Source organism: Salvelinus fontinalis, chromosome 15 (genome assembly GCF_029448725.1).
Source record: "Salvelinus fontinalis isolate EN_2023a chromosome 15, ASM2944872v1, whole genome shotgun sequence".
Lineage (NCBI taxonomy): Eukaryota > Metazoa > Chordata > Actinopteri > Salmoniformes > Salmonidae > Salvelinus > Salvelinus fontinalis.
In genome coordinates this window covers 21,334,254-21,346,579 of record NC_074679.1, presented here as the reverse complement: position 1 = coordinate 21,346,579, position 12,326 = coordinate 21,334,254, and the positions used below count along the sequence as shown (strand labels likewise).

Genomic DNA, 12,326 nt, shown 5'->3' with positions numbered 1-12,326 from the left:
TCACTGCAGTTAGGGTATGTCCTCTGTGTGTGTGTTAATGTTTTTAAATCTCTTGGGTGGCTCGCTAAGTATACCACTGACCTCATAGCAACCCAGCCGTTACATATTTCCTACTCTCCTGTTTCGACTTCAATACCCTTGATATTTCTGCTCTTTCATGTATCCGCTGACATTTGTGTTCAGATTGCTTGGGCGCTGAATAAGGGAGTGAAGCAGGAGTATAAGCAGTTGTGGGACATGGACCTGGGGGTCACCTACATCCCCTGGGAGAAGGTCAAGCTGGACGACCTGGACGGCTTCGCTGAGGGAGGCATGATCGACCAGGAGACTGTCAACGCCGGTGAGCAGACGCAGCAAAGGACACAGGCACACACAGAAATTAACACTACGGGTGTTTCTCAATATGCATACTACCGGGCACCACACTCATGCTCCGAGTGCATTCTCAGAGGACATTCTCTTGAGAATGCAAAAAACATATTTAAGAAGCAAATGCACTCCCACTACTGTATTACCTCACGCTGCACCTCTCCATTCACTGGACCTTCTTCCGGCCAGGACAATGGCAACAATAGAGACGACACAAGATATACACAAAGCTATCAGCTAGCTAGATGTGAATCGTAATAATCGAACTAACCAGATAGTTTAACAGGCAAAAATGACCTAAAGCTAATGCTATACATGGTATACAAGGTAATTCTTTGTGGCTATCTAGCCAGCTAACAGTAGTAGCTAACCAGTAAACATTAGCCCTATTAACTTACTATGGGCTTGCGTTCTATGCACACGACAGTGGGTATTGTAGGCAGGTAAACATGCCAAAATTAACAGAGTATGTATTAATGTATCAAAATATAATATTGTAGTCAGGCAGCATATGAGATGTGATTGGGCAACATTTCATTTAGTCCGTTTTTTTTCTCACTTCAGCTTAAATAATGGCCGCCATTGATTTCAATAAATGTTTGCGTCGTTTTTTTACATGGTTGCGTCATATTTCTGTGGATACTTTCAGTTGAAGCTTGCATCGATGCATGCTTCAAAATACGTACCAACGGAGTACGCGGCCAAAAAGTGCACAGTTTCACATACTTTGATTTGGACTCATACTCCGACCCTCTCGTGCTCAGTGCACTCTAGTATGCATTTTGAGAAACACCCTCATGCTCACTCATATATACAAATAAAAGACATACACACTGGACATACACAAGCACAGGAATTACAAGCCCAACACTACTGCTCACTCATAAACAGGCGCACACACTCTCATTAACTCTCTGAACACCAACCACAAATATTTACTGGCGTTTGGTTATTTGGAGTTTATCAGAGTAGGAAGTCCCACGGAGAAACATAGTACTGGAGAGATACAGCCCAGCAGGGCAAAGTAAATGTGACTATCTGTGTCGTACAGTGAATTTTCTTCTCTAACCCCCTCTGTTTTTCTTAACTGTAGAGTGGGAAGCAGCCAAAAATGCACCACAGCCAGTGAAGGAAGCGGTGAGCCAGGCTGTTAGCGCTGAACCCATGGCAGCCACTAATACCCAACAGACCCAACAAAAGGCCTTCATCCAACAAGTCTCCATGATGCCTGTGCAGGTACCCAAACATCTAATATAAAACTAGTTGTGTGTTTTTGTGAGAAAGCGTGCCGGAGGGTGGAACACCCACTGTGAAATTGCTATCAATCAACTCTTTACAATTCCCATGCACACGTGATGTGGCTGTGAAGTTGGTTATTTTACAAGATAACTGTCAAGTTCTAAGTTGATCACACATGAATTCACTGGGCCCTTCACGTTTCTATGGTTCCTCTCCCATTTCCTTTGTACTGAGTGTCTTCCGTGGAGCCAGTCAGTCAGTGGTGTAAAACTGAACACCATAATCTTCCTGTGATTGGTGCTAGCTGCCTGCCCTGTCTATGGGGTGCTTAGCCTCAAGTATTCAGTCCTTTGTGACGGGGTTGAGTGAATGCAGGATGCACGGTCTGTGTTTGTTTGGTCGTGGGTGGGCCTAATGAGAAGGGTTGGCTCAGTGGGTGGGGGAAGTGTTTAGGCTGTGGATTAGTATACAACTCAGCTCATAGAAAATCACCTCTGTCGGAGTTAATCTGTCTACTAAACACATTCATGCAATTTACCCACACACGCCTTATTCAACTCGTCAGTCAGATATTTAAGTGATAATGCCCTCGAAGCTGGTGTTTGTAGAATATATTGTCACGGGTGTGGTTGGCACTTGCCAATATATCCTCCAAGCACCCGCTTCGAGGGCATTATCACTTTTATACAACCGGTTACCAACATATTAAAATAATTATTGACATATTTTCCTAGAATTTATTTATACTATTTCATCCTTCCACAAGATATAGGCCCGACACAATTCTAGGGTTGCTACCCAAGCCGGCTGGTCATTCGTTCTATCGGTTAGGTTGCCAGAGACGGGACCCAGTCGTTCAGTCTTTTTGTTCTGAATTTGTGGATGCAACCCAGTCGTTTGTTCTAAATGTTCCATTGCCATACTGGCTGGCAACGTTCTTATGCCTTGCTTGCCAGCTAGCTAACTACGGCTAATTTCCGGTTACGTCAAAAAGTGCAGCCAGAATAACAGCAAAGTAGCTGCATTTGTTTAAGCTGTTTTCTGGTGACATTTATTTGGATACATCCACAAACAATGAGCTAATGAGGCACAATTTTGCCTGCCGTAGAAAATGTTCTCACTCATCAGGACACTGTTGTTCAGAGAAGCTAGCCAACAACACAGCGAACACAATCACTTCAAACTGAGCTGGAAAGACTGCAAACTAGCTACACGTTTTGCCTTTCTTTGTGTATATCCATAAAATAATGCCAGCTGATTCATGATTTTGACTGGCTGGGAAATGCTTCCTGCCTGTCTGTCTCCTCCCGACACGTTATTTACTATGGGACAGCTGGAGATCGAATATGAATATTGAAACAATGTTGCAAATGTCGGAGAGACAGACAACAAGGTTTATTACAAATGATTGTTAAATGATATTACAGTGATCACATCTCAACCATGCATATTCATCCCAGCACTCATTTCACTGGTTTGCTCTCCTCTCTATCCTCTGTCTCAGCTCCCTGTGGCCCAGGCTGTCCCTGCTGGGGGTCCTGTGCCTCCATCCTTCCCTGTTTCCATGACAATGCCCCCGCCAGGCTATGGCCCCCCGCCCACCTTCCTCAGAGCAGGGTTCAACGCCTCCCAGCCTCCTCCAGGTAAGACACAGCAGTCTGCATAAAAAAATAAGGCCTATTGAACAGATTATGAGCGAGTTAAAAAATATAATCCCCCTCCTCAAACACTTTCTAGTAGAAATAGGCTACTGTATATAAAGAGGGACAGTCATTCAAGTTAGGTCTGTCAAATGAATACAGCGCTGGAAAAAGTGCAATCCAATCCCGATCATCTACAGGATAAAACGTCATTTAAGGTGATGTATATAGTGCAATAGAGTACAATATTTGTTTTTCTAATTCAATAATGATTGACAATAAATAATTGTAATCAAATGAAATGTTACGGTATAATGAGTTCATTACCTATAGCCTATAGGCTTTAACAAAATATTAGTACAAATATGAATAGGCCTACCAGACTAGGCTTTTACTTTGAAGAAATCAAGCTTTACTAAATTCGAGGCCAGAAGGTCTATACAGTCAATTCACTCATCGCATCCTCCTTCGATTGCCTCGTACGGTTGCCAGGAAAAGCCCCTAACATGATCGGCGTGAAGTGTGTGCGTACCACTGCCGATGCATTTAGCAGAATATTCGGGCTGTTCTCGGCGCCGCTTGATAACTTCAAACACATTCCGTCTTGGTGCAGGCAGTAGTCTGCCGGTAAAATGTAAGTTATGAATCGCAAATCACCATGTAGCTGACACTTTGATGTCATCAGTCATTTTTACTTCAATTTGGTTGTCAAAAATACTATCAGCTTGCACTGGATATTTGCTAAGGAATGCTAGAGCTCTCCTACCCGAGCCTGACGGGCCACGACATTATACATTGGGTTAAGGATGGGGTAGGAACAGTTTTTTCCCCCATCAATAACTAAGGTATAGGCATGGCTCGGGTATCACTAAATTGTTCACTAACATTTTGAAGCTGAGCCATTTGCTAGTGCTCTGCTGTGCAGTGCAGTCATATCTGGCTAAGATCATAACATTGTCAGAAGTGCTTCAATCTCGTCAAATATTAGACAGGATAGATTATTTCACCGACAATAATGTTTAGAATGATGAAAAGTAGCTAACAGCTCTCATGTCTCTTCATTGAGCAGAGCAGCCCAAGCGGAGCCATTGCTATGGTTACACAGACTCAGAGCACCATGAGCAGAGCGCATGCAGAGCAAGCTGCACGCAGGGAGCGAGTGACCGACAGAGAGGAGCAGCTAATGGATTTACTAATGGAGGAAGTTATTTCTGATTTAAGGCAGGGCCTTACATTTTGGCAGAAGCAATCAGGCCTGGGTAGGATAGGGCCTTAAAATTCATGCCCATGCAGAGTGTCATGTAAAGATCTTCCCAGCGTGAAATAGTTCCCAATCGTTCTGATTGTGACATCACGCTGTAAGATTTCTCCAAGCGTGAAAATGTTCCCAGTTCATGAATTGCACGTGCGTCTCTTCATATGGGTGGCTGAGCTCATCTTTTTATATGTGGATGGCTGAGCTCATCTTTTTATATGTGGATGGCTGAGCTCATCTTTTTATATGTGGATGGCTGAGCTCATCTTTTTATATGTGGATGGCTGAGCTCATCTTTTTATATGTGGATGGCTGAGCTCATCTTTTTATATGTGGATGGCTGAGCTCATCTTTTTATATGTGGATGGCTGAGCTCATCTTTTTATATGTGGATGGCTGAGCTCATCTCTTTATATGTGGATGGCGGAGCTCATCTCTTTATATGTGGATGGCTGAGCTCATCTCTTTATATGTGGATGGCTGAGCTCATCTCTTTATATGTGGATGGCTGAGCTCATCTCTTTATATGTGGATGGCTGAGCTCATCTCTTTATGTGTGGATGGCTGAGCTCATCTCTTTATGTGTGGATGGCTGAGCTCATCTCTTTGTGTGGATGGCTGAGCTCATCTCTTTATGTGGATGGCTGAGCTCATCTCTTTATGTGGATGGCTGAGCTCATATTTTTATGTGGATGGCTGAGCTCATCTTTTTATATGTGGATGGCTGAGCTCATCTTTTTATATGTGGATGGCTGAGCTCATCTCTATATGTGGATGGCTGAGCTCATCTTTTTATATGTGGATGGCTGAGCTCATCTTTTTATATGTGGATGGCTGAGCTCATCTTTTTATATGTGGATGGCTGAGCTCATCTCTATATGTGGATGGCTGAGCTCATCTCTTTATGTGTGGATGGCTGAGCTCATCTCTGTGTGGATGGCTGAGCTCATCTCTTTATGTGTGGATGGCTGAGCTCATCTCTTTGTGTGGATGGCTGAGCTCATCTCTTTGTGTGGATGGCTGAGCTCATCTCTTTATGTGGATGGCTGAGCTCATATTTTTATATGTGGATGGCTTAGCTCATCTCTTTATGTGGATGGTTGAGCTCATCTCATTAAGTGGACGGCTGAGCTCATCTCTATATGTGGATGGCTGAGCTCATCTCTTTATGTGGATGGCTGAGCTCATCTCATTAAGTGGACGGCTGAGCTTATCTCTTTATGTGGATGGCTGAGCTCATCTCTGTATGTGGATGGCTGAGCTCATCTCTATATGTGGATGGCTGAGCTCATCTCTTTATGTGGATGCCTGAGCTCATCTCTTTATGTGGACGGCTGAGCTCATCTCTTTATGTGGATGGCTGAGCTCATCTCTTTATGTGGACGGCTGAGCTCATCTCTTTATGTGGATGGCTGAGCTCATCTCTTTAAATGTGGATGGCTGAGCTCGTGCGGATGTTTCTCTCATACCCTTCCTCGACCTCCTCGACCCCCAGAAATACTTAAGTTGTTTTTGGGGTGTCTATACTTTACTATTTATATTTTTGGCAACTTTTACTTCACTACGTTCCTAAAGAAAATGTACTTTTTACGCCATCCATTTTCCCTTACACCCAAAAGTACTCGTTACATTTTGACAGGAAAATGGTCCAATTCACACACTAATCAAGAGAACATCCCTTGTGATCCCTACTTCCTCTGATCTGGAGGACTCACTAATAAACACATTCTTTGTTTGTAAATTATGAGTGTTGGAGTGTGCCACTGGCTATCCGTAAATGGAAAAAAAACAAGAAAATGGTGCCGTCTGGTTTGTTTAATGCAAGGAATATGAAATTATAATTTTTATACTTAAGTATCAAAAGTAAATGGAATTGCTACTTAAGTATATTTAAAACCAAATACTTTTAGACTTTTACTCAACTAGTATTTTACTGGGTGACTTTCACTTTGACTTGAGTCATTTTCTTTACTTTTACTCAAGTATGACAATTAAGTACTTTTTACACCACTGGTTGATGTGAGGAGAGATTTTTGATTGCAAAGACTTGGGCGCAACGGTAGAGTGTGAGAGAAACGTCCGTGCGAGCTCAGCCATCCACATAAAGAGGTGCAAGTGCAATTATTAAACTGGGAACATTTTCATACCGCAAATTTTTACAACATGACGTCACAATCAGAACGATTGGGAAGTATTTCACGCTGGGAAGATTTTTACGTGACACAGGGCTCTAATTGCTGGCCAGTTGTTTTGTTCCATGATGACGTTGTTGTAACAGGTATTAATTGCTTCTAATAGGTCAGAAAATGATGCATTAACCGTGGATTTAACCGACTGTTTATAACGAGGGATGCCCCACCATGTTTATTCTATACACATAAATACTAGGAATTTGCGCCGGCCTCAGCTACGCTGGCATGCAAGAGAAATGAAACATCTCCACAGTGTGTGCCACCGTCCAATCCAAGGCCCAAACATGACAAGCGAGTGATCTGAGGCAGTTTGGTCTTTGATTCTCGCGCATCAGCTTGGGAAATCCTCAAGGGAAAGTGGACGGGACCTGCGCAAATGGTCCCGTGTGGCTCAGTTGGTAGAGCATGGCGCTTGCAACGCCAGGGTTGTGGGTTCATTCCCCACGGTGGGACCAGGATGAATATGTATGAACTTTCCAATTTGTAAGTCGCTCTGGATAAGAGCGTCTGCTAAATGATGTAAATGTAAATGTATTATATGAACAAAGCACTGCATAAATTGGCCAAATTATACATATTTCAATAAGGGGAGAAAAGTGAAGCAGGGCATCCGTTAAACAGTAAATGAAGTTTGAATGGCCTAAATAGTGATTTATTGTTCAGATAATCCAAATAATGATAATGGTGTGTTGCATCTCCCTCCTGTAGGTTTCATGCAGGCAGCAGGTGTTCCTCAGCAAGCAGGCATGGGCTCAGCTCCTACATGTAAGTACAGCATGACCTTACTGTCTATAGAACCCATGATGTTGCATTACTTTTTGAGTAAATATTGCCAGAAAATATTAAAATGTTATGTGATATGCTTTAATTAAAATAGAAAAATCTGACATGGTTTGTTCTGTTCCTCTCCTGCAGCTCTGGTGCAGCCCTCCATGTCGCATGCTCAAGACAGCGTGAAGGTCTCCCCGTACGGAGCCACTGTCCCAGGAAGCTTCATGCCCTCTGCCATCCCTGGACAAGGGGTCTTCAACCCGCTTCAACCTGGAGTCCAGACGCAGCAAGGAGCCAATGACAAGACGGGCCAATCTGCTGATGGCATGGACGCTGCTGCAGAGTTAGTACTGCAAGGTAAACTATAAACTATAATCTAGGGTTCAGGTGAAAGTTTTTGTCTGTTCTTAATGACCCATTTAGAAATCTTTTGAAAATGTCTCACTTTCTCAAGACTTTGCTGCTGATACCTGTTTTTTTCCGTTAAATAACTTTTTATGTTCCTCTTCTCTCTAGGTATGCAAAATGCAATGAGTCGTCGTATGGGTCTTCTGGGGATGCACCCCTCAGCCTCCCTCACCCACCCCCTACACCAGCAGGGCCTGCCTGGCCAGAGGATGCCTGGGCTAATGCCGCTGGACCTCCAGCCTAGTATGCTCCAGGGAGCCGGGGCCCGCTTCCCCCTCCTGATGCAGCAGGGCCTGTCCCAACAGAGCATCCTGGATGCCTCTCTCCATGCACAGGCCCGCGCCAGAGCGGCCTCCCAGATGGACCACTTTAACAGGGCCGAGGGGGCCTTCAACCGGGCTACCAACCTCCCAAACGAAAACATGTCTAAGGCTGAGGACCAGCCTTCCTCTCAGGCAGACAAGAGCCAGCAGGGGAGGGACCAAGACTACCGCTTCCCCCCGCCCCAGGAGAAGCAGAACATGGGCCTGCTGAGGACACCTCCCCCGGAGCACAGAGAGTCCATGGGTGGAGGTGGACGTGGTGGGGGAGCTGGTGGTGTGGGAGCTGGTGGTGGGGGTATGGACGGAGGAGGAGGCAGATCTGCCCTGCTCCAGACCCCAGTGAGGGAGCCAGCTAGAGACAGCATAGTAGGGCGGCTTCAGGCCCTCGCCGGCTTCACCCCCCAGACCCAGAGTCGCTGGGGGCCACCTAGAGGGATCTTTGATGAGCGTGACATGCTGGGCTCACCAGCCAGGGTCTCCAAGGGCTTCCAGGAGGAGTGCCCTAGCTCCAACCAGGGGCAGAACTTTCCCAACCGCTTTGAGAACCAGAACCGCGCTGGGGCAGGAGGAGTAGGTGCTGGTGTTGGAGGTGGCCCGGCGTGGAGTCGTGGTGGAGCTAATGCTGCAGCACCGTTCGCTGATGCTGACATGCCACAGGACTTGGATGAGTGCCGGCGCCCTTGGGACAGGCAGCAACGGGAAAGGGACGACAGGGAATTTTACTTAAGGAAGGAGATGAACGGAAACCGCCTTGAGAGAGATAGCCGCGAGAAAGACCGGGAGAGGGAGAGAGAGAGGGACCGGGAGAGAGAAAGGGACCATGGCCGTGAGCGTGGCAACCGTGAACGAGAGCAAGAGTGCGACCGGGAGAGAGAGCGTGAAAAGGAGAGGGAGAAGGATCGGGAGAGAGAACGTGAGCGGGACCGTAACAAGCGTGGAGCCTGGACACCTCTTCTCCCTCTACCACAACCCCTACTTCCTACTCCTACCCCGACCCCAACCCTCTCCCTGACCCAAGGCAAATCCCAGGCCCTGCTGCAACTACAGTCCAGGCTTCAACCTAAACCTGGACTCCTAACTAAACCAGGTCTGCTTCAAACTCCAACCCTCCTAACTCGGTCAACATCTCAAGCCCCAACCAAGTTCCTTCAAGCCCCATCCCAGTCTCCAACTCAAGCCAAGAATGAAGCCCTCCCTGGGCCTGAGCCCCAGACAGAGTCCCAGTCCTCTACCCAGACCCATGCTTCCCCCAAGTCTGAGTCCTCACCCCAGACCCAATCCTCTCCTCAGAACCAGTCATCACCCCAAAACCTGGTTTCCCCTCAAGCCCAATCGCCATCCCCTCCCCAGGCTCAGTTCCCGCCACTGGCACAGTCCCCACCCCAGGCCCTGTCCCCACCACTGGCTCAGTCGCTTCCCCAGGCCCTGTCCCCACTACCGGCACAGTCGCCTCCCCAAGCCCTGTCCCCACCACCGGCACAGTCGCCCCCCCAGGCCCTGTCCCAGCCACCGGCACAGTCGCCCCCCCAGGCCCCGTCGCCACACCAGGAGATCACTGACACCCAGGAAGAGCCAGATAATGCCCTTTGGGCCAACAAGCCAGAGAAACCCCAGGAAGAACCCATAGAAGAGCCTGAACCCATAGAGGAACCTCCATCTCAGTTGGTCTATGGGACGGGGTTGAGGCTGGACACTGACGTAGTGGCTGAGCACACACCTGAACGGGTGCCCACCCCTACCCTCTCCCCCACTCCTGCCCCACTCTCAATGTCACCGGTCCTCACACACCGCGCTGAGGAACCCCAATGCCTGCCGGAGCCCCTGGACGTGCAGCAACCACCACAGCATGCCTCCTCCTCCTCCTCTTCCTCCTCCCCTAAGGACAATGGACTGAGTGAGCCGATGGAGGAAGCTAAGAAACAGCCAGTGGTAGAGCAAACTGACACTGAGGGGACATAATCATCACTCAGTAGGTAAAGATCATTTTGTAAAGTTGTCTCTTCTCTGTACTCATGTCAGCGACCCACTGGACCCTGGGTAGTAATTTGCATAATATTGTCTGATGACCTAACAACTGATTTTATTTCTCACATAACGGTGTACTTCAATAGATGGCTCGCTAGCTGATTAAATGGTAGGTGATTATGTTTTTCATTATTTTATTTCTTTTTTTTTGTAATGCCAGACCACGATATAAAGCTCGGTGAATTTTAATGAAAATTGCTTGCCAAAATGTTTGAATTGTAAATGAGAAAAAGAGCTTTGACCTTCCTATGGAAGAGTGTACGGATCCTGGCTGTTTCCACTGAATTGAATCCAGATGAGGGAATACTTGAAAACTGCAGTCACTGGCCTGTTTTTTTCTCTTCTTTTAAAATATGCTGCAGCAAAGTTTTACATGAATGCCTTTGTGGTGTCCTATATATATGCTTCTGGTCTATAAGCAGAATATAGCCTACATACAGTAAGAACCCTACAGTTGCTTCTAAAAAGGAACATCCTAAAAGATTAAAAACATGACCTGTGTTATCCCCAAAAGGAATGTCTGATTTGTTCATTATAATGCAGTGATTCAAAGGACAAAGTAAGCCAGAGATAAAAAAATAAATATATATATATATATTTTAAGGGTGGTGGATGTTGGGTGCATTCTGTTTTAGTTTGAAATAAACATGCTTTGTTTGTTAACAAATGCTTTAGGACTGTATTTTCTGACCCAGGACCAGTGGAATAATGTTTTACACACAGACTATATGCTTTTTGCAGTGGTGCCACATACAAACAGCTGTGTCACTACAGTAGTTAGACCATTGACTTGATGTTGTCGTACCCCATTAAGTCAGGCAGGATGTTAAAGTGCCTGTACTTAGACATCAATCTATTCTATCTAAACCGCTCTTTAGTTTGTTGTTTGCGATCATGGATTAATTTGTTATGTTAGTTTCTGCACACTCTGTACTTCCCTATACTTTTGTTTGGTGGATGACTTTGGGATCGGATTGTGCCTTCTTGATTTGATTAAATTCCCAATCTGGCCCTCAAACCATCATGGTCACCTAATAATCCCCAGTTTACAATTGGCTCATTCATCCCCCTCCTCTCCCCTGTAACTATTCCCCAGGTCGTTGCTGCAAATGAGAACGTGTTCTCAGTCAACTTACCTGGTAAAATAACGGTAAAATAAATAAATAAATAAATAAAACTGTTCAGCATAATGTCACCCCAATACACCACACTATGCTCAACGTGCTGCTTTGGTTTCCCTGAGACTGTACAACCCCTCAGAGAGACAGCAGTCTGTCCAGCAAGCTGACAACACAGACAATGATCTCCTTTGTCTGTGTGATCATAGCTGAGCAGCCTATACACAATTTAGCCTATGTATATGGGGAACCAACCAGTCTGTTTACTCCATCGTTGTGTGCATGCCGGCCTGTAGCCATTTATTCTTCTTTGTCTTGTTCACTTCATACTTCTTCAGTGCATTTCTGTTGAGACACTATACTACCAGGACAGGTTCAATAGTCTGAAGTTCTCTCAGAGAAGCAAATGTTATAAGAGTTGTGAAGTTGAATAAAGTTGAAGGTAAATCAGCATTTTTTCCCTTATTGTCATAAATCCTAATCTGGATAGATTAGGGACCAGGATCCTTGTTCCACACACCATTACACCCCCTGCTTTGGCCTCTGGACTATAGATCAGGCTGCACAGTTTGAACACAGAAGACAGCATTCCACATGTTTTCATAGCTGGCATTTGAAATTCAAAAGGCCCAATCAAGGACATTACCAAGAGTTTGACTTTTAGTCCGTATCGTATAAAACTTGGCATAAATATACAAAGGTAAATTACACCCTGTTTACATCAGGGATCATGAACTAGATTCAGCAGAGGGGATTTTGTTTTTCTTTGAACGGATGGTCTGGGAGGCTGGCACATATTTACAAAATAATTTGTAGACTGCAAATTGACTGCAAGAAGCCCAAACATATATTTGTATAAAACATAATAATGTCTAACATTGTTTACGATCACATATACCTTTATATTATGTGTGGAACATATTTCCAAAATTATAATCACTTGGAGCTGATTTGCTGGTGTTTTTACAGTTTTTTATGTTCAACAA

The 12,326-nt window shown here is 45.4% G+C and overlaps 1 protein-coding gene across 3 annotated transcripts in view; it reads left to right on the top strand.

Annotated features, from left to right (window-relative positions):
• The window catches only part of LOC129811532 (SR-related and CTD-associated factor 8-like), a 125,974-nt gene extending 114,181 nt beyond the window's left edge, over positions 1 to 11,793 (top strand). For all 3 annotated transcript variants that reach the window (XM_055862924.1, XM_055862926.1, XM_055862925.1), the window contains exons 15-20: positions 184 to 340; positions 1,463 to 1,605; positions 3,113 to 3,251; positions 7,404 to 7,460; positions 7,611 to 7,823; positions 7,983 to 11,793. In XM_055862924.1, coding sequence (XP_055718899.1) covers positions 184 to 340; positions 1,463 to 1,605; positions 3,113 to 3,251; positions 7,404 to 7,460; positions 7,611 to 7,823; positions 7,983 to 10,156 — 2,883 coding nt within the window. In that variant the 3' untranslated portion in view covers positions 10,157 to 11,793. The remainder of the gene's footprint in view (positions 1 to 183; positions 341 to 1,462; positions 1,606 to 3,112; positions 3,252 to 7,403; positions 7,461 to 7,610; positions 7,824 to 7,982) is intronic.
• Positions 11,794 to 12,326: the final 533 nt, after the last annotated feature.